Below are 27,213 nucleotides of genomic sequence, written 5' to 3' on the forward strand. Positions count from 1 at the left end.
TTGTAGAGCACTCCTTTCCCAAAAAAAAAAAAATGAACCCAGCAGCCTTTTTGGGGAAACGCCCACACCCGAATACAGAGTTATCCCTCCCTTCTTGTGAAGCGGACATCCAATCACCTTCCACTTCTGCACTAAAGCGACCCTTTAAAAGTGTTCCATAATACATTCCCGCCTAACATTAGCTCTGCCGCTCAGGGAAGAGTGCGTTTGCATGTGCCAAGGACATGCGTTTGCAGATTTCTTGAGCACCGAACAAGTGTCCAAACAATGGCAATCCTGAATCATTTTACGACCGCATATTGGAAGACTCTTCAAGGCGACCGGCTGAAGAAGCAGCTGTTCCTGTTACGCGCCGTGCACAAGTCGGCAACCAGCGAGGCTTCTGGGATCTCTGCAGCTGGAGGAGAGGCCATGCCAGATAGACTGATGACACCGGAGGATGTCGGCGAGAAAACCAGAATCATGACCCTGAAGGAGATGCCTGGACCCAGCACTATCGGCAACCTCATCGAGTTCATCTGGAGAGACGGGTTTAGCAGAATTCATGAAATTCAGGTAAAGTTGTCCATACATAACGTCACCTTTTTTTATTTGTGCTTTGTCTCGTCTTGTATGCTAGTTTAAATCATTGGTTTGCGTCTCCCATCGATGGCCGCGAGCCACGTATTCTCGACGTCAGCCAAATGTGCCACCTATGCGTAAAATGGCACGGACAGTTGCGTAAAAATGCACCGAGAGTTTGGTCAGCTTTCCATTTCAGCAGCGTGTAAGGGAGCTTCATGGTACACTGAATGCGTTATCTCCATAACAATAATATAGACCACAGAATCTTGTTGTAAATCGCTTTGATAAAAGTTTGTAGAAAAAATCTTTAAAAAGCTACAATATCAAATTAGCCAAGATCAGATTTCAATCAGCATTTAAAAAAAAAATGTGCAAAACGGCATACACAATATGTACCTGTTTTGTTCCATATTTATTGTGATAGTATCACGACAAGCAGTAGCTCATCTTCAAGGAAGCGGACCCAAGCTGATAATGACACACTATGTCTGACATATCTAAAAAAGAACCGCAAACTCAGATGAAGCTCTCTTGCTGTCTTAATTTAATCATCATCGGTGCAGCCCGCGAACATTAACATGACTGACTTACTGACCCAGCCTTCAGACAAAGAAAGGTTAGTATTTTAGGGTTGTGGCTAAGTGAATATTTAAGTAAGGCCATTGTAACAAACTGGATCTACTGGATCACTTCTCTGCCAGACAATATAAATCTGCTCTATGTCTTCCCTATCTTTCGCATTATGACTTGATCCACATTAATTGGATTCAATCAAAAATACAATAACAATTCTAAGCTAAAGTGTGTATTAACTCACTGCGTTACCTTACATTTTGATTTGATAAATGATCAGTCTAAAGCAGGGAACTCACGTGTGTGTGTGTGTGTGTGTGTGTGTGTGTGTGTGTGTGTGTGTGTGTGTGTGTGTGTGTGTGTGTGTGCGTGTGTCCTTTTTATAGATGGAGCACAGTAAGCAGTATGGCAAAATTTTCAAATCCCGCTTTGGGCCCCAGCTGGTGGTGTCAGTGGCTGACCGTGACCTGGTGGCAGAGGTGCTGAGGGCTGAGGGCGTGGCCCCTCAGAGAGCAAATATGGAGTCCTGGAAGGAGTACAGAGACATGATAGGCAGTTCCACTGGCCTTATCTCAGCGTGAGTCGCCCTACAATCTTTCAAACGGTTTGGAGTTCAAGGACCTCCTGAAATTTGTCATTTCTATACGTGTAGATGGACAGAACATATGTCCAGGGTTGGCACACCCCTAGTATGCATACCCTTTTACTTCTAAATAGTCTGCTTTTTGTTTTTATGAACTTTTTTGGCATCCATACTCAAAATGATGGAAGTGGTGAAGCTAAACTTATCAGCTTCACCACTACCATTCATCATGAAAACATTTCTGTTTCCTCCAAATACGTCTGCGAATGTCCTGCATTATTACAAGGGGGATGCCAAAGATTCACCTTGTCTCTTGTGTGCTGTTTTCCAGTGAGGGAGAAGATTGGCTGAAGATGCGGAGCGTGCTCAGGCAGCTCATCATGCGTCCCCGTGATGTAGCAGTCTTCTCTGATGACGTGAACGGAGTGGTCGATGACCTCATAAAGAGAGTTTGTATTCTGCGCACCCAGGAGCCTGACGGAGCAACTGTACTCAATGTGAATGACCTCTTCTTCAAATATGCCATGGAAGGTTGGTAAATATCCTACATTGAGTGTTTGTGAATAAATAGGATGTTGGAAAAGACTGAATGAAAAGGATGATGCAGGTTGGTTATGGATGATGTGGAGGGAAACCTTCAAAGAGGACAAAATGTAGGCAGGAAGAGGTGATGTCACCTCTTTCTGCATATTGTGATGCACCTGCGTTACATTCCAGTTAGACTTCAGAAACCCATAAGAAACCCTTTCTAGCTTTCCAATTGTACAAAAACAATTATTCAAACTCTGTTTCCCTCTTCCATGCCATTGTCTTTACAGGTGTGGCAGTCATTATGTATGAGACCCGATTAGGCTGTTTGGAAAACAAGATTCCCCAGGAAACCCAAGACTACATCAACGCGCTGCACCTCATGTTCAGCTCCTTCAAGACAACTATGTATGCCGGGGCCATCCCCAAGTGGCTCCGACCCATCATCCCCAAACCGTGGGAGGAGTTCTGTCTCTCCTGGGATGGCCTCTTCAAATTCAGTAAGTGCCGCCATAGGCACAAAAAACTACTCTGCCTGCAGTAACTAGAGTACTTTCATAATAAAAGTGCCTTCTAGCAGTTGCGTACTACATTGAAGCAGAGGGGTTAAGTTTGATTTGTGGCCCCTGGTAACGGGAAAGGTTCCAAAAACTCTGGACGCGATGGCATTTGATGTTGATTTGTAGTCCCGACGCACAAAAGCCGTGATCAGGAGTTGTTGTTTTTTTCAAACTTGACCAAGCTTCTCGAAAGCCACAGGAGAAATTGTACAAGGAGCATTCTTCACGGTGAATCAAAGTAATACTTGAAGATTTCCTGTGCTTTTTTTTCAGGATGACTGGAGGGGCTTAAGGGGAAGCTGTGGCCTTTTTAAAAAGGCAACACAATAGTTGAGGCAGAGAGAATTGAAGTACCACTTCACATGTTTCTAGAGTGGCTTCCTCCGAACATTAATATAAAACAGTTCTCAGTGTGTACATATGTTAGATAATGCTTTCTCTGTGGTACTTTTCAAAATAAAACGGTACATCTTGGTTGTGGTTCGGCATTTGCAAACTTTTTCTTTTCAAATAAATAGCCTGGCATCAACGGAAAAGAATTTGGATTTGCATATAAATTTCTACTGCTCTATAATGGGCAGCAAGGGGCCACTCTGTTGCGCTCTCAGTTTCTTTTTTCCATTTCCTTCATTATTCTCTTTCACCCCCCTTTCTCTTCCCCCCCCTTTCTATTCATCCCAACTCGTTTTACTCCATCTGATTCCAGGCCGTTTACACGTTGATAAGAGGCTTGGTGAGATCAAGGCACAGCTTGAGCGGGGAGAGGATGTGAAGGGGGGACTGCTCACACACTTGCTCATTACCAAGGAGATGACCATGGAGGAGATCTACGCCAATTTAACGGAGATGCTACTGGCTGGGGTTGACACGGTATGTGTGTGTGTGTGCCTGTCTTTTTAATCCCATGTGAACGGAGGGGATTGAGGAGTGTACAGGTTCTTTAGAAGGGGGTGTGTGTGTGTGTGTGTGTGTGTGTGTGTGCGCGCTTCAGTCTTCAGTTTCAGGGGTTGGGTTTCTGGCGCCACGTCCATGCCTGTGTGGCTGTGCCAGCGTCAGGTCAGCGCAGTGAATCGGGAGGTTACACAGTATCCCACTGACAAACTTGTTCTCACTCAGATTTGGTTTCTTGTCATTTGTCATTGTCTGTTAGAGCTACACTGGGGGAGCTTTTGTCTTCTTTTTTTCTTCTCCTTCAACAGACATCTGTGTTGTGTGTTCATGTGTTTCAACTTTGGAACATAATTTGATAGCGGTTGTAAATAATTAAGACTTTTGGTTTGATGACATTGAAGTATCTTTTTTGAGGGACGGTTTTACCTTTTTCTAATCGGCAGATTAAAGAATATAGACATGGCAAACACTTTAGGGGAACAGAGACATGACATTTGGTCTCAGTCCACTGAGTCCTGAGAACGCCGCATAACACAATTTAACAGACAGAAAGTCAAAGGGGTTCACAATAGATATGTAAAATGAAACTCGAAAATCTGTTACCCGATAAAGCTCGATGTTCCAACTGCTTCACACTTGACTAATATGTGTTTTTATCTGCACCTGAACTGTGTGCACAGTTACTGCCTAATTTGTTTGGGGTACTGTCAGATTCATGATAATTATGGGTGTAAAAAGTTTTGTTCTGAGCTGGGGGCCAAGGGATAAAAGGGTGTGTATGTTTTTGTTGAACTTGTGGTAACGGCCACGTCCTGGTAGGGGGTGGACTTCGCTGAGCCATTACCTGACCCCGTAGTGCATTTCCCTTTTACTCAGCGCACACACAAGAGCTGTCAAGACGCATTAGCTACAGCCAGAGTTATATCGCAGACTGGGCAGAGGTGAGATAAGGGGGAGAAAGGAAAAAAGGGGGGTTGGCTCTGAGGAAGAGTGACTCTGTCATGAAACCGCAAAGTTTGGGAGGCTGCCGTCGTAAGCAGGGGAGAAAGGCAAGTTGGGTGTACGATGGATGTTCGAAGAGGAGATGTGTTGGATAGACGGGAGAAGCCTTAGCCTTTCTGGGCTGTTTTTGGATGAGCCTTTGTCATATGATTCCTCTCTGGCTTTGTCTGAGGTGTTGCCAGCATCTGTCTCAGGCGGGGTTGATTGGTTGCAAGTTGGTGTGGATGGGGTGGGGGGATGACAAAGTGGGAGGGAAAATCTGAGGAAGGAGGAGGTGGGAGATGGAATGGTGAGAAGGATGGTGGGGCTTATACAAGGATAGAGCCTCTTTTGATCATTAGTTAGTGAAAGATACTGACCTTCAACTGACCTCTGGAGGGTGTATTCAGTGTTATGTTGGGGGGCCAAGGCTGGATCTCAGATACTAGTATAAATCATGAAATGCATGGGTGGAAAATGAAGGAGGTTTGATAGAAATAGGCTGGATGCCAAGGAAAAAAGATGTGGGTTAGGTTAACAAGGCATTTGGTACTGTGAGGAAAGGTATGACATGAATACAGCGATGATAATTTGCTCCCTTGTCTACGTCATTGAAATTAATTTAGTGGCTCATACAAAAAAGTACAAGTTGAGAACAGATGATGGGAACAAGTTTCTAGGTCTGACTCGAAAGAGGAAATACAAATCTGGGTGTGTCTGATGACAAAGGGAAGTGTGTGTGTGTGTGTGTCTGACGACAAAGGGAAGTAAGTAAGTGTGTGTGTGTGTGTGTGGCAAGATCTGGCAAAATATAAATCGTGGGACTCGTTTGAAATTCCATTTGCTTCTTTTGATGCGCTAATTAATTTGGATTATTCTTATAACCGCTTTAAACTTCACGCTGTAATGCTGCTGTTGAAAAAGAACAATAGAGTGCCTTCTAATCAAGGTGCATTTGGATGAGAGGCCGGGTTCTTAAGAGCTCTGAATGCAGCTGGTGGAATGGACTCAAGTGTCCTCACAGCACGTGGAATAACAGTACCGTTATGCAACTTCACAGAAGCTCTATCAGCTTACATTGCAGACAAATCTATTGCAAAACATTAAGAAAAAAAGGCACAATTTCCACACTATTTCATTTAAATGCAAATGAACAACACTAATATGTTACAGATTCAAAAGAGTTATGTTTACCACTGCTTTAAAATAATAAGATATCCTTTTCTATCCTCTCAGACATCCTTCACCCTGTCCTGGGCCAGCTACCTGTTGGCACGGCACCCGCATGTACAGCAGCAAATCTTTCAGGAAGTAATGAAAAATCTGGGACCAGAAGCAGTAGCTACAGCCGACGATGTCTCTCGTCTGCCTCTCATCAGGGGGTTGGTGAAAGAGACACTCAGGTGCAGACTGCATGTATAGTTTCACGATTTAGTTTTTTTCCTTCGCTGTCGAGGTCCCATGTTTGTTTGAGGTTTTTCATAGTTTTGGTTTGTCGAAACGACTCAATACACAATAGTTGCATATACTTCAAAAGTTAGGCTTTTGCTTTGTTCAATCTAATCACATCTTTAATTTCTTTATCTTTCCCTGTATGGCTTTTACTTATCCAATTATCTTGGACTTGAACTTTCCAAGAAGATGAATGTATAGTGCTGTTGAATAACATTCTTTGTCTAACCTTCCCTGGGAGCAGGCTTTTTCCAGTTCTCCCTGGAAATGGACGGATTACCCAGGATGACTTGGTTGTGGGCGGATACTTCATCCCCAAAGGGGTAAGACATAATAGATGTGAGTCTTCTAGACTGCATGTTGAAGAAAAGCCATGACCATCGGAGACGCCAAAAACATTACAGTGGGATCAGATGTAACCTGAGCTTGCATTACTCATACGTCTCTCCCTTCCCATCTTGTACACATACAATTGTCCAGCTGTTTTCATTACCCAACTGACAGCCTTTTTTCTCTCACTTCATTAGACTCAGTTGGCCCTTTGTCACTACTCCACATCTTTTGATGAAGAGAACTTTACTGATGCTTCCGACTTTCGACCGGATCGCTGGATACGGAAAGATTCCACGGATCGCGTCGATAACTTTGGCTCAATTCCCTTTGGCTATGGCATCAGGAGCTGCATTGGCAAGAGAGTAGCAGAGTTAGAGATGCATCTAGCTCTCACAAGGGTAAGGAAATGCACAAGCACAATGTGTCTTCAATGAATGAATGGATGGATGAATGAATGAATGAATCCGTAGCCGTAAAATGTATAATCCAGATCAAGAGTGAACTCAAGCAAGTTTCACAATCAGATCTTCATTGTCAACAACACAAGTCACAGACAAAACCATTTACTTTATAATACAGAATAAATCAGTGTAAATGCTGATTATCAGGCTTTTGAGTCTGTTGCAAGCTTAAACGCCAATTTTAAACATGACATGAAAGTTTTGTTGACTCATTTCATGGAAAATTGACAATCTTTCACGATTACAGTGGTTGTAGGTCAAAAATCTTTGAATATTTATGAATCTGAGAACCTCAATGGCCAGAGTAAGTGTCCAAGTTCCCAGCTGTGCTACTAAAAATGTTTGGCTTCAAGAGAAATGCATGTAAATGTACTCACAGACAATGAGTCAGGTGCTCTGATTGACTTCTCTGTGTTTTTGCCACCTGTGCAGCTCATTCAAAAGTTCCACATTTGCATGCCTCCGTTCCCTGCTGATGTCAAGGCCAAAACCCATGGCCTGCTGTGCCCTGCTGCCCCCATCAACCTGCAGTTCATTGACCGGACAAACTAGACTCTGACTCTATACGTTCTACTGTATTGTATGTTGTTTTTTTTAAAGCACTGATTCATTATTTTTATTTTGGATTGTACTACTTTTAGTACACCTTCCATTTTTAGGAGACATTGAGACACATTGCCTTCGTAAAACCTCAGTCTCAGACACAACCCATTGATTCGGGAGGAGCACACAAGCAATACTGGACCAGTATTGCTGGACCAGTATGACCAGTAAAGATAGAAGCAGTTTGAAGTGTATTTCTTGTATGTAGTGAAAAAAATTGCTGTTTGGCCTGTTACTCTTTCCATATAGTCAATTCAAAATAGTGAGTTGAAAAATTAACTATCATCTTTAAACTCAAACTATATTTTGATTATATAAATGTGCATATGTGTGTGCACACAAATTAAAACATAATCACATGGTTTCCTTCTGAAGTTTGAGAAAGCAATTCACTGAGAATGTTGAAGGTATGAATGTACTGGACATCATTATCTTTAAAAAGGTACAGTATGTATATAATAAGCTTCATTTTAAGATATTTGGCTTTTTATTGAGGGATAATGTATGTTACTGAAAAGTTTTTGCAAGCAGAGAGTTGTTGGATTTTGCTATTGTAAAGGATCACACTGGTTTCAAGTGAAGAAAATGGAAACTTTTACATCTTTGTAATGATCTACTCTTTTATCTTTATGTATCATTTATACTTTAGTTGCAGTGAAACAATAAACATTATCCAAATATTATTATAAACGGTGTTGTCCTTTGTCCAGGTCTTTAAGTCCACAATATTTTTTATGTCAGTTTCACCAGTGTATCACAGCTCGGGGTTGACAAAGCAACACTGGATCTCTTTTTTAAATGTATTTGTTTTTACTACAAACACAGAGCAATGGAAGTAAATGAGAACAAAGAAAATATATCTGCCCGCTAGTTTTTTTTGAGTTAAGTTATTATTTCTTTATGGGCATGATTTGATGGGTGTTCACACTGATTCAGTGTAACCAAAAGCTTCATGATTCCAGTGACTAAAATCCTGTTCCCCTAAATTTGGTTTAAAATTAATCCAACGCTACATACCGACTTTATAATCTCATTTATTGCCACTGAACAAACATGGAGGTAGGCCAGGCCAGCCAACCAGCTCGTTCTCATTTTTAAACTTCCTTATCATACAATACAGTAATATTGCAGCTTCCTTGTTGAGTGACATTGAATTGATTCAAGGTAGACTACAGAGACACTGCACACATGAAAAGCAAAATTAAATTGTGAAATATCTTTATGAGAAAATTGGATCTGCTGGTAGGACCTCAGCATTTGTCCCCAAATGCAGGTGTCAAAGCTTGTGAACGTGTCATGCTATATAGCCAATAACATGACCAATACACTGGAGTTAATAAACAGGTATTGGGTTCCATGAAACTACTTTTATTAAACAATTTCTCATGAACAAACTCATTTTCATGTCATGTACTTGTGGAGGAAGTATTCAGATACTTTACAAAAAAAGTACTAACCAAATGAAAAAACTGTTACAAGAAGTCCTGCATTCAATATGAAAATAACATGTTTAGTTGACTAAACTATATTATTATTCACACTTTATTCAGACTGAAGGTGCAGATACAGGTAAGTAGTTACTATACAATGTTCCTATATCATCTAAAGTGGGGGTTTTAGAGAAAAACTTTGGGAACCACTGCCCTCAACGTGCATTTGTTCTAAATAACTAGGAATTAGTATTTAAGTACATCTGGTTACACACGTTCAATCTGTCAGTCACGGACAGTTACAAAGAAACTGCTGGAGAGCTTTTCTAAAATACTGTGTGCAGCACTGCGAGGTCCTCTCGCGATATTTTGCCGACGAGAATACTAGCGGAAGTAAATAGTGTGTTAGCTACGTTAGCTAGTGAGAGGGGATAAAGTAGCAAGTTAAGCGTGGGTCCTCCATTAAGTGTAACGAAGAAGAAACATTTACACCCTCCAGGTTCAGTTGGTTGGATGTTGGGAACAAAAGATTCACCTCCTCTGTTTATCCATTAAAATACTCCACGAGACTCGAGTGATCGTTCAGCACGTTGGAGGCCTGGAAAGACGCATGCTAGCGTAGCTCCGCTAGCCACCGTTAACGCGGCTGTTCGGCTAACGGCGTTTTGTAGCACCACAGCCGAGCCGAAGACCACTGAAGTGGTTCGTTTCACCAGCTGATGTCGGCTGTCCCATCAAACAGATAAGCAGTGTCAACCCAAGCTGGCGTCAACTCTGGCCGTGGTGGAGGGACAGTTCGGCTGGATCTAAAATGATTATTAATAACATTGATGCCTTGAAAACATGGCTGTCTGAAACCCTCGAGCCCATGTAAGTAGCATTAGCTATTAGCAACTCAGCTGATTCCTCCACTCAGCTTTAGCCCATCTAGTTCAGTCTCAGTTTGTTTTTCTAATGCCCTTTTCTTTTTGAACATTTCCAGCTGTGATGCAGACCCATCTGCCCTTGCTAAGTATGTTGTCGCTTTGGTAAAGAAAGACAAAACCGAGAAGGAACTTAAAGCCCTATGTATAGACCAGTTGGATGTATTTCTTCAGAAAGGTAATTCATTTCTCTGCTTCATGGACAGTTGTACTTGGAAAGCCTTTTTTTCATTTGACTGGTGTCTTACTTTTTATTTGTGGATTCATTAATGGTCTTTATTTGCACTATTGCCTTCTTGCAGAAACCCAGCCATTTGTGGATAAGCTGTTTGAAGCCATTAACAACAAAAACTACCTCCCAGCGCCAGATCAACCATCCTCTCTGATCAAAGTTGAGCCAAAAAAGGATGAGCCAAAAAAAGATGAGGTAATGAAGAGGGAGTGATTTAAAGAGTACGGGATCTAACAATGTGGAGCACCAATCATGTCAGTGACCATCTAAGATCGAACACATTTATTTGAAGTTACTTATTTTCTCTGTTTAGACAAACCGCGAAGACGAACGGGAGAAGAAGTTCCCTCGGAGAGTGAATCACAGCCCACCCCAATCAAGTTCTCGTTACAGCAGAGATATCAGGTGTGTGCACCTGCTTGTATCAACTTTGTTGACAACACATATTTACTTTTCACTAATTATCATAATTTTGTTTACCCTAACTTTTAGGAGAGGAGATGATCGTAAAAGAGACGACCGCTCCAGGAAGAGGGAATATGATCGCATCCCACCACGGAGGGACTCGTACCGCGATCGCTACAATCGCAGGAGAGGTTACAGTCGTAGCCGCAGCCGCAGTTGGAGCAAGGATCACGTCCGCGACCGAGAGAGGGATAGAGACAGGGACAGAGACAGAGACAGGGATAGGGATCGAGATCGCAGCAGAAGTCGGTCACACAGCAGAACACGGTCTAAAAGCAGGAGTAGAGGTAAGAACCTCAGACAACTGATCCTATGTCAACGAACAATGACTGGATGTTGAGAAACATTGCTTTTTTGTCTGTTTACAGAACGAGATTCTGGAAAGTTGAAGTTCGATAATGATCGCGTGGACAGGCCAGAGAGTGCTGATTGCTTCACCCCAGCAGCCCTAGTCCCCGCTGTAACCACATCACACTTCCCTGTGCCAACACTGAGCAGCACCATTACAGTCATTGCCCCCACACATCATCATAGCAACAATACCACTGAGAGTTGGTCAGACTTCCGCCCTGGACACCCTGTGGATCGTGGCCTTTTTGTTAGAGGACCACCCCCTCAACAGAGGAAGCGATGCCATGACTATGATGGTAAGTAGTCCTGCATGATTTGAGGAAAGGCTATCATATTTGAAAACATTGTTAAAAATTGTGTTGACGATATAGTAAGTATATTAGCAGTTAGAGCAGTCAATGATTATTAAAATATATATATATTAAAAGTATTGAGAGAATAAAAAAACTGATATTTGAATATTAAAATTAGATTGTGAAAAAAAGGCAGCACTATTGCAGCTGTCTGCTTCTGTGAGATTGATGTTCTACATGTGTCTGCCATCTCTTCCAGAAAAGGGCTTCTGCATGAGAGGGGACATGTGTCCTTTCGATCATGGAAGTGACCCAGTTGTAGTGGAGGATGTCAATTTGCCCAACATGTTGCCCTTCCAACCTCCACCAATCCCAGGTGTAGACGCACCACCGCCCCCAGGCCTCCCACCACCTCTTATGAACCCCCCACCCTTGAACCTGCGGCCCCCTGTGCCGCCACCAGGTTCCCTCCCACCCAGCCTTCCACCTGTTGCAGGTAGGAAATAAGACTCAATTGTTAAGTGCCCAATAGGTATTCGCAAACACTTTTGCGATATTTTTTAGCATGGAATGTCAAACTTTCAAATTTTTTTTTCGGATTTTTTAAGTAAAGATTCGGTGTCGCAAAGTAATGGCCTTTGTGGAGGCAACGTCCACGTCGTCCATTACTTCCTGATAATGAAAATCTAGAAGAGCATTATTCTACACGTGCCATGGTCATGTGCCAAAGAAAACAAATTCACATCATTAATGTAAACATTTATGTGTTTTGGTTGTAAACGTTTGATTAGTTGGTGTTTTGCTTGAACTTTTAATTCTATAGAATTTTGTTTAACTCTAACGCAGGTCCTCCTCCTCCGCTTCCTCCGCTGCAACCGTCGGGCATGGATGCCCCTCCCAATTCGATGACCAGCTCTGTTCCCACAATTGTCACCTCTGGGATGCGCTCCTCACTTCCCCAGGCCCCAGTGCCACGCTTTACCTCAGGTATTGGTTGTGTGTGTTTTTGAAGTTACAAATTTCATTTGTTTTTTACAAATTACTTATACTGTGCTTTAACTTGCTGTTTAACAAATTAAAGTATCCTCTCTGTGCTGACTAGAAAACTATGAGACAGATGTGTATAATCCTGAGGCTCCCAGCATCACCAATACCTCCAGGCCGATCTACCGCCATCGGGTCAATGCCCAGAGACCTAACCTGATTGGCCTCACAATGGGGGAAGTGGACCAGCCACCAAGAGGTATTGTTCACATGAACTGGACCATTTGAGCTTTAAATAGTTTGTCTTAAACCGTGCATGTACTTTCCATCCCACCATTAGCATGCGCTGCACTTTAATCAGCATTCAGTACACACTACTGTATTTGTGTAAAAACGTCTTGCCCTCTTTTCTGAGTGGTGTGCACTGTAGTCCGAAAACTGACCTGTCTGTGTTTGTTTGACACCAGACAAGATCCCGAACAACAGCATGAGGATCGTTATGGAATCTGATTTGCGGAAGAGACCACCTGTCTCTCATGATGATGGCCTTCCCTTGAAGAAACCTTGGTTTGACAAGTATGACATATTTTTTTTGTCATATTACAATAACAGTGCTGTCTCTAAACCCTTTGGTTAATCACCATTGACAGGTTTGTTTAGTGCCGCCCTCATTGAATTGTTATTACTATTCTCTTCTCTGCACAGACCCAACTTTAACAAACCCAACCACCAGGGCTATCACAAAAGAGTCCCATTCTCTCCAAACACCAAGCTGCTGGTTTGTCAAATTCCTCCCGAGCTCAACAACATCAGCAAACTCAATGAACATTTCAGCAAGTTTGGCACCATTGTCAACCTCCAGGTCAGTCTTTATGTGGTGCAATAGATCACAGCTTTGATGGTTAGTAGCCAATAATTGGCCTTGGCTAAATAATTATTTAATTATTTGTAATATAATGTTAAACTATGTAGTGCAATAAGTGGTGCAGTTCAATAGGTAACTAATATGTGAACAATGTCTTTGAGTAAGTCTGGTATCACAAGTGTAAACCATTTGAAACAGTATTGATGTTTGACACAAAGAAGAATGTTAATGACTGAAGTTTTGGTTAATTTAGTGGTTTATATTTAGTGGTTTATATTTAATCTTGGAAAATGTTTTTTTAACACATAGTTTGTATGTTTTATATTATGCTTTCTTACCTATCTGATAAATAGGTAGCCAGTTAGATTATTTCCAACGGTTGGGGTGTAACGAGCAAACTGAACGTCTAAAAGTTACTAAAAGCCTTATTTGAAATGAGCATCACATCTTTCCAGCACTTTTGTATTACAGTTAAGCAATAGCACAGCAGACTGCATTATGTTGTGAATGTATTACAGCCGAGGGTACATTTCATGTACATTGTTTGTATTATGCATTGTGCAACTACTGAGCAAGTATCCAGCGTCAGCCGGATGACTTTGATAACTTGTTGTACTAGGCTTGCCCTTATTTGTCATGTGGCGGTGTTGTTTGGTGTTGGTGATAGACAAATTGCATATACAAAACTGCTTAAAGATCTCTTAAAGAACCACCTCTTAAATACTCATCATCATGACCCACTAACAGAAACCCTCTTGACGTCTTCGTCCTAACCGTGAACCTTTCCACTCGTCCCATAGAGTGGTTTGCAAGAAATGGTCATATGATAACAAAGGAACTGCACGTTCTTTCAGACAGAAACGTATAGATTCCCCAGTCTCATTGCTATCAGGAGACATGCTGAGTTTGTGTGTAAGATTAAACAGAGACAGTTCAATGAGAAGTCTGAATATAACAATGGAACAGTAACTGATTAAGCTGAAAATGGTTTTCTTCCAACATTTGGCATGGAGAGGATGTTGAGCCACTTTCTCTGGTCTCTTAGTTTTGCTCTAGAAAGTTCCTGCCGTAATGTGTCAAGTCAGATTAGATTCAGTCTCTGAGTTGTGGTGAGGCAGTGGTTAGTGTGTGTCAGGTTGCTTGCATATTCTGGGCAACATTGCCGATTTTGTATTATGACTATGAACCAATTATATAGCTTGATATGAGCTACCCATTTTGTAATGAGTAGTATACAAAGTTGGAAATGTGAAAATCCGATTATTCAGTTGCTGTTTTATTCATAACCTTTCGATGTTGAGCTTACGTTCAACTAACTTCAGGTTCTACAGCATGTTTAACAGTTTCCTTTTAATTATTTTTGAAAAGGTGGCCTTCCAGAATGACCCAGAGGGGGCACTGATCCAGTTTGCCTCCCCCCACGAGGCCAAGCAGGCTATGCAAAGTACAGAGGCTGTTCTCAACAACCGCTTCATCAGGGTGCACTGGTTTCGCGATGAAGCCCAGGACCAGTCTATCTCACAGCAGCACCCACAGCAACAGCCAGACATGGTAAAAGTTACTTTTACATTTGTTGCTCATAACATGTGGTTGTTATAAAATGTTCTGTCCTAACACCACCACAAAGTATTGTTAGTATATGCAATAATGTATTTATCCAAACATAATGTGATTCACATCTCCGTTGCCATTCAGCAGGCCTCAGACGCGTCTCTTAAGCAGTCAGTCAAAGATCGCCTTGGACCCCTGCTCAATGCAAACTCTGAGCCGCCGCAAGATTCCAGTATAGCCTCTCAGGTGTGTGTGGTTAATAGCGACATACACATATACTTGACAAATATCTTTAGATTGTGTGTAGAAATGTTATCGATGTTTTCCCGATTTGCAGCAGAATCCCTCAAAGGTGTCGGTGAAGGACCGTTTGGGGTTCTGCGCCAAACCAGCAGCTCCTATTGGAAAAGTAAGCGTTCTCACTGTAATTACTAATTCTGATTTGGAATTCCTCATCTTCTCTTTCAAATTGTCTAAATATTATGTGCTGTTGTGTCGTTGCCTCTCCCCTCCCGCGCTCCCCTCTTTTTTTAAAGGTGTTTTCTACATCCATGGGCCTCACAAAAACTGTATACAATCCTGATGCCCTGAAGGCAGCCCAGAAAACCTCAGAGGAAGCCCTGAAGAAAAAACAGGTGAGAAGAGGAATGGTGGGAATTGGGGAGTGGAGATATTTAAAATTACGGATAAAAGCAAGTAGGATTATCATTCTAAAATGGATGGCAGTACCTAATCATTCCCATAATTTATTTTACAGGAAGCACTAAGACTACAGCAGGATGTAAGAAAAAAGAAGCAGGAAATATTGGAGAAGCACATTGAGACGCAGAAGGTAAGATAACTTGAGGTGGTCAATGGCTTGTACATTCAAGCGTCTCCATCAAAAATTTCCTTTTTATATTCTGCAACCTTGCTAGACAAAACAAAGGCCAGTGTGTGAGCTGTAAAAGAGGTCTGACTCACAGCTTAAGCAACATGAGTCCCCGAGTCAGTAGACTGTGTTGGTAAATCCACACAAACAAACCATATGTATTTTCATGTCTGAATTGAATATTAAGACTGTTTTCGAGAATTTAAGTGCAAAATGAACACAACAGTTTAAAGAGAAAACATATATTCATGTCGTTCTAGGCTATATCTTATTTAAAGGGGCCGAGCATGTTCATACAAAGGGTAAAACAAATGTAAGGCCCATAATGATTTATATCTACACATCTTGGTCTGAATTAAGTGTGTAAAATGTATATAGGCTAAATAATCTCATGATTTCCATATCATTGGTTATATGAAACAAGGTTGCTTTTTGGCTCTCTTTCTTCACGATTTATACCAACTCTGTTTACGTTAGTCGTGGCAATGTGCAAGTAATGGATATGTAGCGTGTTACCGTCAAACATCCAGAGATGCACATTTAATGACTATCTGGGGGTGCTTAGTGTATGGAAAATATTGTTGCGCATTTTTCTTAACTGGAATGTGGCAGTAAATGTCTATAGGTATCCAGAAATGATAAACATGTTTGCATTCATTTAAATACTTCATAGGCTATTTGTTTGCAACAGTAGGTCTAGTGAGCCACATGCACGGTTCAGAGACCAGTGGGGGAACAAGCGTGGGAAGGATGGGCGGATTGGATGTTCTCTATAGCATTGAAAGTCGTACTTGCAAAGTCAATAAAATATCCATATTTTCACAACGATATCAAATCTTGCCCCGTCTCCCCTCTGTGTGACTTGTGGCTGTCGGTGTTGTTTTATAATAATTCAAATACTCTGTTGGACTCGGTGCGAACAATAGTTATATTTGTAATTCTGCTTTTCTGCCCACGTTCCCTGCAGCTCCTGATATCCAAACTTGAGAAGAACAAAACAATGAAGGCAGAGGATAAAGCCAAGATCATGGACACTTTAGGCACGTTAACCAAGAGCATCACCAAACTTCAAGAGGAGATAAAGGGAATTTCAGGCTGCAACAACCAGCTGTGCATCGCCAAGAGCAAATCACAGGTAGGGCCTGCACCCAACTAGTGCCATCCATGCAACGCAAACACAAAACTAGGGCTGAAAACTAGATTATGCTGTTCTTGTTATTGTGTTTGCATTTCTACTGTTTTTTTCCTCTCTTGGTGTTTGAATATCCCCTCACCTTGAGTGCCATTATACACAGCATGTGCTTCCTTGCTTTGAAGGATTAGAACAACCGTTTATCCAGTTGCCTTTGACTTATTACTTCCGACTTGCTTAGCTGATGTCGATTAAAATGTGTTCAGGCACAGAAGGAACTTCTGGACGCAGAACTGGACCTGTACAAGAAGACCCAGGCCGGAGAAGACACTGCTTTGTTAAAGATTAAGTACACGCAGCTGCAAATAGAGGTAGTGACTTGGTCGTGAAAGACAAAACTCTCCCTCAAATTCTGGAGTTTACTCTTCACAACTCAACTTCATTTTCGTTTATCAGATTTCGTGATATCAAACATATATTTGTATTCTATTTGAGTTCTTTCCATCCTCTTTTTACATTTTTACCCAGGCAGCCAGAAGGGGAATCCTGTCAACCGGACGAGGCCGGGGGGTCCACGCTAGAGGCCGTGGTGCTCTCAGGGCCCGGGGAAGAGGCTCCAGAGGACGGGGAAGAGGCGTGCCGCTGCATGCAGTCGTGGACCATCGACCGCGAGGGCTGGAGATTTTTGGATTTACTGAGGCAGACCATGTAGACCTGCTGCCACACTTTGCTGTAAGTCAGTCTACAACTACATTATTGAGGAAAGGAGATGATATTTGCAGTTCACCTATAAGAGCGATTGATGGAAGATGTTGGTGGGAGATAAGAGGACTGTTAAAGGGCTCCGTTGGTGTAGCTCTTGTGGCCGGTGGAAATTCAGTGCATGACACATATAGCTTTCAGCTGCTCTCACGTCCTTACTTTGGATTAAGGCTGTGTGTAGTGGCTTGAACAGAAATAAAGTTGAAATATCAACACAGAACCATCATATTTTTTACTATTAATGAAATCGGACTATTACCTTAATGCGATACCACAAATAAGGATTTACGTGAAAAGAATATACACCGCCTCTCCCAATAAAAAGTTGGCAGCCAAATTTAACTACTACTGCCTACTGTACAAGCCTGTGGGGGCAGTGCTATGATCTGGCGTTACTGCAGTTGGTCAGGTCTCGGTTCAGCAACGACCAGGTTCAGCAATGACCAGATTATTCCATCAATGGATGTTTTCTTCCCTGATGGCACGGGCAATGCCAGGATTCATGTGGCTCAAACTGTGAAAGAGTGGTTCAGGGAGCATGAGACGTCATTATCACACATGGAGTCCAGACCTTAACCCCATTGAGAATCTTTGGGATGTGCTGGAGAAGGCTTTGTGCAGCGGTCAGACTCTACCACCATCGATACAAGATCTTGGTGAGAAATTAATGCAACAGTCGATGGAAATAAATCTTGTGACATTGCAGAAGCTCATCGAAACAATGCCACAGCGAATGCATGCCGTAATCGAAGCTAAAGGCGGTCCAACCAAATATTAGTGTGTGTGACCTTTTTTTTGGTGGCGACTTTTTTTTGGGCCAGGCAGTGTAGAAATACACTGTTTATATACATTTCGAAAACCTAAATTTTCTACTAATTTTGACACAAATTGTGATCCAATGGATAAAAAATGAAACCATGTGCATTGCTCGGTTTTGCGAAAGAATCAACAGCGTCCTCTGGTGGTTAGAACTGCACATCGCTACTGACCACCCATGGTGCAAAAACATACAATGACAGTCCTGTCTGTCTAAATACTAATTAAATGTTGTTTGGTACATCCAGTAAATCCTAACTCACTTTGACATAGTTAAATTATTAACTCCTCAACCGCCAGAAAATATTCAATAAGAAAATCTAAATATAATGTAATATATATGATTGTCAACGTGATGCAGATATGCAGCAAGAAAGCTTTGTTTCTAATGTGTACTGATTTTGTCTCAGTTAATCAATGAGACGGTTGAGTAAGCCCCTCCCCTGAATGAGGTAAAGCAGCTGCAATATAAAAGCAACTAGGAGAAAAATCACCTAATTTAACACAAAATTGGGTTGGTAATTGAAAAAGAACATGGATAATATCAGTTTTCAATAATTTACACCTGAATTAGTTGGTTTATAAAGTGACCAAAATGTTGTGTTTTTCAAATTTTGAAGCAATTTGGAGAGATTGAAGATTGCCAGATTGATGAAAACAACCGGTCTGCGGTCGTCTCTTACAGGACGAGAGCAGAGGCAGAACAGGTGAGTCAACTATCAGCTACACAAACACTAGAATATTCTTTAGTTTCTTTATTATTTGAGCCCTTTGAAATTCCAACAGTGGAAGCTATTTTCCACTATATGAACTTTTATAATTAAGAACTTTGCTCCAGTTATACCGCCAATGTCTTCTTGCTTTTTTTTTTTTTATTAGGCCCATTATTCCCACAATTCTCCACATACTCTCTTTTACCTCATTTAAAACTTCTAACCACATGCTCCTGTGTTTTGACCACCTGTAGGCGGCTCTTCATGGAGTGAGGTTCAACAACCAGACTCTGCGTCTGGCCTGGCACAAAGTGGTCACGACTCTTAGTAATGCGAATGCTGATGACGCAGAACCAGAGGAGGATGAGGTTTGTGGACATTTCTCATTTGACACATTTGTTTTTCTTCATGGCACCTATGGAAGCTGATTGGGTCTGTTGATTCTGCGTGAGGATTTGATATATTTACAGGGTTCATACGGTCACGGAAAACCTGAAAAAGTCCTTTTAAAAAAAGAAAAATGAGTTTGAAATAATTAACATGCTTTTAAAAGAAAGACACTCAAAATATAAGCAGGCATATACTGAATATATCTATAAATGTTTATTCTTTTAATCAAACTATTGTCTCATTCATTTGTGTCATTTAAGGTATACAATATGCTTTGGAATTCTCATTGTTAATTTAAATATTACATTTTCACACTGACAATATACCAAGATTTAACGAAATGTTTGGTCATGGAAATTTGGTTTAAAGTCATGGAAAAGTTATAAAAAAGGAGTACCCACAGGATCGGTTTTAATCAATGATCAACTCTGTGATCTACATACGAAGACCAGTGCCCAAAGATCCGTTTTTATCCTGATTAAACAAGGTTGCGTGAGCAGATTTGTGCCACATAAAAAAAATTAAAATAATTAGTCAAAATGTATGAACCCTGTATATAGATGATGAACCTTAAGAAAAGGGATCGTGCAAGATCGGTCTTACTTCTTCAAGTGCTACTTTTTGATCCTTTTTAAATATAACTCCAGGAGGAAATACTTACTTTCAAGGAGATATTTGGATGTTCTCTGCATAGATGTATGGGGAAACCTTATTAAATGCCTCCTTTCTGAGAACACAAGAGGGAGCCATTACACATTACCGCAAGGATCGTCTCGCCTCCAAAGCATTTGGTCCGTTTGCAACATGATACTCTCAAGCTGAGAATCCCAAAACCTTTTTAAAGACATGGTGCATGTTAAGTGCTGATGATCCTCACAATAGCAGTTCCCACTTATGTCCATTAATCAGTGTTTTTTCTCTCTTTTATCTCGAAAGTACCCAGAAGAGTCTCTAAGTGACGACGCGTTGCTGCAGGATGATGATGAGGAAGAAGACGACAACGAGCCTCGCTCTTGGCGCAGATGAAGATCTGTTGGACGCTCTTCCCTGGATTCATTTGTTTAGAAGAGCAGCAATCTAAAAAGATTTCCTTGCCTGTTCATAAACAAACAAGGCACATTTTACTTTGGCTAGACTTTTTTTTTTCCCCATTTGAATGTGTAACTTGCAGAAGAACCATGTACGAGTTTGATTATTTTTAACGTAGATGCCACAATGGTGAATTTTTTAATGCTCTTAATGTAGACATGTTTTTTTGTTTGTTATTTCGGTTCACAAACATAATTGACAGCTGATCACACCTGTTGTTGAACTCTTAGTTTAAGAAAACAAAACCTGTGTTGTAATTTAATTGAGTGACCGACTGTAGCTTTTGCAGATTAGTATTAGATTGACTGGTTTAAATGCTCATGTGTAAATATTTTATGTCTGGATTCAAATGATTTGTATGAAAGCTTGGCTTCTCAGTTCTTGGCTTAATTTTGGATTGTACAAAAAATAAAGAATTGAAATGGTCTGAAAAAATCCTGCCGCAAAAAAAAAAAAAAAAAAAAAATGAAATGCTATGGCAGTGAAAAAAATAACACTCCTAAAAGAGCTGAAAAAAAGACCATTTCAAAAAACAAAAAAAACTTCTTCTTCCCCTAAAGAGCAAACTTCCTCAAGTTCCTAATTCTAGCACTTTGGATCGGTAAGGTAACCTCAAAATGTCAATGACACGGTAAGAACACGGCATACCATGATAATATATTTAGTTAAATGTACATTTTGCAAAAAGTTCTTATTGCGTAGCCTGAAACAATTTCCATAACTTGGCTAAAATAATGATCTAAATACAAATTCAACAATAACTGAGAACATGTGTGTTCTTTTTGTTACAGGAGGTGTGTGTCTGCAGTGTCCATCTACAACTTGTTTTTTCTTCAAGAGGCCACAACATCTTCGATTGTAATTTAGTAGTTACTTAAATGTGATTTTTTTGTGTATTGAAATTATTTATATTTCAGAAATAACAATTATTTTTTGCATATTTATTTTGTGTAATAAATGCCTGCTGCCATTTTGTTTCCATGGGTAAAACATGTTTTAGCTGTTTGAACATAATTTTAGATAGTTAGACAAAGTTTGAAAACGTTCTCTCTCCTAGAAAAGTTTGATTAAAAAAATTAAGTAATTTAGCTTTTTCTTAAGTACTTTATGTCACAAGTATTGTACTTTTGCCACTGCAGGTAACAAAATCATATGACGAACTATGGTTAGCATTATTGTTTCTCGTCTAAATACAGTTTATAAAAAATGACTGCTTTTACTTTAAGACAATATTTATTGCAACACCCAGCGAACAGCTTAGTCAAACATCAAGTCGCCAACTGGTGCATCCTGGGTCTGGCCAACATGCTCATGGTGATCCTTCAGTGTGGAATTCCTCTCTTTACTTTAACGCTTGCGAGGCTTTTCTGCTGTTTGGGACAATCCTCCTGCATTTAGCTCTGTGTTTGGAAACTTTGAAGAATACCTTTAGTCAGAGAAGCTGAGTGGACTTGATATTTCTGCTTTTACGAAGTTCAAGCAGAGAAGTTCAACCTGGAGTAGATTGAGGACTACTTCATGACACAAAAGACTCCCTGCACTTAAGCCCGGGAGTCAGCCAATAACGTTTTATCAAATTGAAAAGAGTCCAAATTTACTTGAAATATGTGACACCGTCAATATAATGTCATTATTTTAATTCTCACTGTGATCACACAACAGTCTTGAAACTGAACAATCGCAAGTCCTCAACGGGAGAATCTTAACTGACGTTTTGTGGGAGATGTGATTCACAATGTCCAGGTCATTTGCTGACAATTGTGAGAATTGAGCTGCTGTGAAAGGTAACATCATAGGATAGTCTATCCCAGTTCTACCGTCCATGATGTGACCTGTATTTGTGATTGCTAAATGCTTTCATTTGTTTTTTTTGTAGCAATTCTTACCAACTATTGTAACATGAAATCCCAATTATCTTTTCACGTGGAAAATAACACGTGTTACTAATCACATTGACAATGACTGCTTTTAATGTGTCCCAACAAGGTGTGGAAGTGGTGAGCCATAATGCACAATATCAAAACCCCGAAACAGAATCATTCATTTCATTTTTTGCTCCATTGCTTTTGCTACCGTGGCATGCCCAAAATGCCCTCTGTGTCAACTTTAGCTTTCTTCAAACTACGAATATGAGTCGTGATGTTAAGGTTAAATGTATTTTGCTACTTGTAAGGAGTTGCTATACACCTGCAGAGAGGCTCTACAGAACAGCTCCCACAATCTTTCAGCCTGAAACAACAGAGGACAAATAACCCAATCAGTCTCCACGAGTTCGGTGTTGCATGGCCACCCCTGGTGCCTGTCAGGCTTGCAAAGATAATTGTGAAAAATCTGATTTGTTCTTTTAGAATATCTGCTGTTTATCATTTAAGCTGCCCCCCCCCCCTCCACCAATGCCACCACCAGAAAACTTTCCCTCATCCCTCTGTCTCTCAGTATGGGAGTATTAAATGCCCCCTTCTGCCGTCTCATTTACCTACTGCGGTGCTACCAAAGCATCATTTGCAATCAAACAAGCTGTTGCAGCTGCACATCTCTGTCGTTGTGTCACAAACCTGTAGCTTTTATTTGTCATGTAAACTGGTTAGATAAACACACATAGCCAGATTCCCTTTCAATTGTTCAGTCGCACTTTGCGGAACAGCTAAATAAATAAATGTGTTAAAGAAGATTTAGGCCCCATGTCATTTGGTGTCACTTCAGTGGTGATGTGACTGGCGTGCAGCGATGGCTGAGAGCTCTGCAGCCTCCCTTTGTGTCTCAGCGGGTGTGAGGGTGTTTATATGCTCTGTGTGAGCTCAGAAAATATGGGCTAACAAGTTTACAGCATCCGTGTCATCCATTATCTAAATCTTTACTTTCTGATTTGTGTCGAGGAGACAAATGGCATGACATTTCAGAACGAGCTGTGATAATGTTGATTTTTTTTTCTCTCTCTCTCTTTTGTGTATGGAGTAGGAAGATGCAATTGAAAGTTTATTTTAGTGGGAAATAAAGGATCTGTTCGTTCAAAGTCTCACTTTTGTTTGCTTGGAGACTTGCTGTCTGTCAGTGAAAACGATTGTAGTTTCTTTTAGAAGCCCTCTGGGACTCAAAAGTCGGTCAGATGGATATGCAACAACTATTAAAATGCATAATATTACACACTTCTAATGTATTTATTCATATTCATTTGAATATCAACCTTGCATTTTCACAACACAAAAACATTGCTGCATGTCAATTAATACCAATTACCATTTTGACAGTTTTGTAGAATAATACGTACAAAATTCATCCTAATGGACGGGTCATGTGCAAACACAATGTTTTGGCCTCTTGTTGTATGTTTATTATTCATTTAAAGTGAAGATATGAGGAAGGTGTTTGTTATCTCAACCAAACAGGGACCCCTCCCAACATACTGCTCTACGCTTTCACATGCCTTGCCCCTATTGCTACAATGCCAGCGCTCTGTGAAGCCATTAATATTTTATGTGATCATGGGCCTCCATAAGCAAATTTCAGTCCCTAGCAAGTTGAGCCAAAGCATGATTAATTTAGTATTTATACCCCGACAACCCTTTAAACAACACAAGGCCCCCGGCCACAAAGCAAGGCACAGTTTGAAATAAAACTAGCAGCTCCTAAATCATAATCGGCATAGTCATTTTAGGATCATTTGAGTTTGGGGGCACACTTTTTTTTCCGTAACTGGAGCTGCTGTTTTTGGTGGGGCATCAGCCTCAGTTGTAGAACCTCACCACTAAAATACAGTTTGTGTTATATCAAAGAAATCTTTATTTTTATATATATATATATATATATATATATATATATATATATATATATATATATATATATATATATATATATATATATATATATATATATATATATATATATATACTGTATGATCTTTAGTAATATTTTAGGTAAGCTGCTGATGTTATTTAAGTGTTTTTTGTGATAGTCATAAAGTATGAAAAACGTCCCAGTGTAGCATGTCAAATAAATTTAGATGTTATCCCATAACATATTTTAATATAGTGACAGAACATGTCAGAAAGTCATATTTTGATATGCTATTTAATAATATTACTATTAATATAATGTTTTATAAAGTCATAGTATATCATATGTCATAAAAATATAATTTAGATGTTATAGAATAGTATGTCATTTTAATGCCATAAAAAGGGTTAAAGTACAGTGTGTCTTAAGAATATCATAAAAAGTGCTAAAATATAGTATGTAATAAAAGAAAGTCATAAAAAAGTCATGGTATGTTATGCCATAACAATATGATATAGTATGTCATAATCATGTCATACAAAAGCTACAAAAGTAGAGTAGAATAGAATTTGTGAATTTTTCCAGCAGGTTCTCCACAGATCAGCTTTTTAATTTCTTTTTTTAAATCTCTGATTGGTATTTTCTAATAGCAATGCTTTCTGGGAATATAGTTGACTCCTACATGTATTGATTTCACCTTCTAAAGCAAAACACATCTGGTCACTTAACTTTGTTAAGTTTTATGGTAATCCAAGTAATGAAAACGTCCCGACAGACACACACATGATGTTAAAGTCTATGAACATATGTTTATGAACTGAACCAGTTTATGATTATGCTTCCTGTTCATTTAATGAAAAACTGTACAAATCAATTGGACGTTTGTATTTTTTAAACTTTTTTTTAATGAACGATTTTTATGTATATCGGTTTCTTTGGAACCATTTGTAAACTTACCTTACTCCAAAGTTTCTCCTCGAGCTAATTTTTAAGAGATGTAATACATTCATTAAAAAACAACAACATTCATTTAGCTGACACTTTTCCAATAATCGGGATACAACCCAAACATGGCAGTAATCATCAGTTAAATGCTACATTTAGCAACAGTAAGAGACAGAGACAGCTTGTTTCAGCTTCAGCTTCAGTTTCAGCCTGCGACAGAAGATGTGTTCAGTTTCTGCTGTCCTGATGTCAATGGACTTCCAGCAGAAGTGATGGATGCAGTGAGTGAAGAAAGCCACAGAATTGATCTTGTACCATCTGGGGAGAAAAGAAGAAAAGGAAAACACAAGAGTTTGCATCACATTCAACATTTTCCTGCATTTTTTTATATTCTGTAATAAGCCTTTTTTGACATAGTAAACTGTGACATTTATCATGTCTTTGTTTAACATACTTTTGTCTCTTCTTCTGACTTACATACATGACAATTACTTTTTTGTGCCATTTCTTGACTTTTTATTACTTTGTTGCATCATATGATGACTATTTTATCTTTTTTTTTCAATTACTAAACTGAATATTTTGGCCACAAAATGGTTTAAGAAAGGTTTCACAAAGACATACCTTTGTTATTACCACAGACAATCAGTTATGTGCATTTAAACAGCGCTTTTCTGAATACTCAAAGGTCCTTTACCTAGGAATCATTCACACAGTGATGAGAGGAGCTTCCATGCAAGGTGCCGGATCAGGACTTTCATACACAGTAGGCACAGTTAAGGGAGAAATTTAGGGTTAAGTGTCTTGCTCAAGGACACATTTTCAATTGGTTATCGAACCGCCAATCCTCTGATTAAAGGACGACCCCTCACTTAGCACAGTGCCACGGTCGCCCCAAATGGGCAATTCAGCTTCACCAGGCTCCTGCTTGACACAATGGATAAGCAGGGAGCAGAGACTGCATGAACGTTAGAAAGTGGAGAGATAAGTTAATTAGAATGAGGCAATAATGTCCATGAGGATGTGGTACTTATGGCCGACAAATTCAAATCTGCAGAGGTCAGTGATGTCGTATATGACTCCACAGTACTCTCATTACTATGGCTGTGGTCTAGAAACTCAATTTACTAAATAACCTCCGCTCCATCAGCGTTGTGGCTTTCCAATAACCTTTTTTTTCTAAAACTAACAAATCCATCGATTATTGTCTTCTGAACCCTACTGAGGGCAAGATGTATCCCATGATGCATTGGGTCGAGATGATCGTGAACAAATCACAGGCTGTGTTGCTGAATATATGCTGATTGTTAATTAACATGGCATCCACCCCATGTAGTCTCATGTAGACATGTGCTATTTGAGCAGCAACCAATAGAATAGGTAGAATATCTGGAGTTTGATAAATAATGTATAGATTATACTTGGATGTGATTGTACAGCAATATCTATAGGTTACTGAGCAATATGTGGATATATTTATTCTGTTTTACAGTTTTTTTGGCTTCTGTTTTTTTAAATCAGTTTCGTGTCCAATGTTTATGTTTTATTCTGACCACTAATGCCTATCCATTCGTATTTATGATGATATAAGCATGCAATCATGTGACATAATGTCAAAGTTGGAATGGTATTTGTATGATATTATATAGTGTATATTCATATACTTTTGGGCTTAGAGAATGAATGGAGTGTATGACAATGAGAATTTTAAAAAAAATGTCCAAAATGTTATATGAAACATTACTCTTAACTTAAATAATTCAGCTGTAATGCACAGGCTTCATCGTTTTGTACAAAGTTTCTTCATCAATGGTGGCCTAATCTCTGCCAATATACCATTATATTACCTCCAATAAAAGTAACATTATTAAAAAAAAGGTTTCTCAGTAATATATATATATAAGCCTAATAAATACATACTTCGATATTCATATTGCTTTGAGGTGTAGGGCAGATGTCAGGGCGGATTAGTGCAAATATAAACTAAATCCAAGCAATAGGTGAACACACAGAGTTGTTTTATTCTGCACGTCGATAGGATGAGTCAATACAATGATACTTGAAAAAAATATTTTTTTTGCTGTATTCTACTGCAAAA

The 27,213-nt window shown here is 39.9% G+C and overlaps 2 protein-coding genes across 5 annotated transcripts; both read left to right on the top strand.

Annotated features, from left to right (window-relative positions):
- Positions 1 to 192: 192 nt before the first annotated feature.
- Positions 193 to 8,178, top strand: cyp27c1 (cytochrome P450, family 27, subfamily C, polypeptide 1). The gene is made up of 9 exons (XM_068579474.1): positions 193 to 555; positions 1,524 to 1,714; positions 2,052 to 2,251; positions 2,539 to 2,748; positions 3,515 to 3,678; positions 5,917 to 6,083; positions 6,377 to 6,455; positions 6,660 to 6,863; positions 7,359 to 8,178. The coding sequence occupies exons 1-9, from the start codon at positions 268 to 270 to the stop codon at positions 7,476 to 7,478; spliced, it is 1,623 nt and encodes a 540-aa protein (XP_068435575.1). The 5' UTR covers positions 193 to 267; the 3' UTR covers positions 7,479 to 8,178.
- A 1,186-nt stretch (positions 8,179 to 9,364) lies between these two features.
- On the top strand, positions 9,365 to 21,353 carry rbm26 (RNA binding motif protein 26). Of its 4 annotated transcripts, none has more exons than XM_068579485.1 (22): positions 9,365 to 9,829; positions 9,942 to 10,060; positions 10,185 to 10,309; positions 10,428 to 10,519; positions 10,607 to 10,866; positions 10,948 to 11,226; positions 11,483 to 11,719; positions 12,070 to 12,210; positions 12,326 to 12,466; positions 12,675 to 12,783; positions 12,913 to 13,069; positions 14,441 to 14,623; positions 14,768 to 14,869; positions 14,961 to 15,032; positions 15,160 to 15,258; positions 15,381 to 15,455; positions 16,462 to 16,629; positions 16,893 to 16,997; positions 17,155 to 17,358; positions 18,825 to 18,911; positions 19,172 to 19,285; positions 20,244 to 21,353. In XM_068579485.1, the coding sequence occupies exons 1-22, from the start codon at positions 9,771 to 9,773 to the stop codon at positions 20,331 to 20,333; spliced, it is 3,018 nt and encodes a 1,005-aa protein (XP_068435586.1). In that variant the 5' UTR covers positions 9,365 to 9,770; the 3' UTR covers positions 20,334 to 21,353. The 4 variants fall into 4 exon arrangements, with proteins under 4 accessions (XP_068435586.1, XP_068435602.1, XP_068435594.1 ...); XM_068579501.1 differs by having other exon boundaries at positions 14,964 to 15,032; XM_068579493.1 differs by having other exon boundaries at positions 14,771 to 14,869.
- The last annotated feature ends 5,860 nt before the right edge of the window (positions 21,354 to 27,213 follow it).

This window comes from Clinocottus analis, unplaced genomic scaffold, assembly GCF_023055335.1.
Source record: "Clinocottus analis isolate CAN_PGR_092001 unplaced genomic scaffold, fCliAna1.0.p SCAF_1, whole genome shotgun sequence".
Taxonomy (NCBI): domain Eukaryota; kingdom Metazoa; phylum Chordata; class Actinopteri; order Perciformes; family Cottidae; genus Clinocottus; species Clinocottus analis.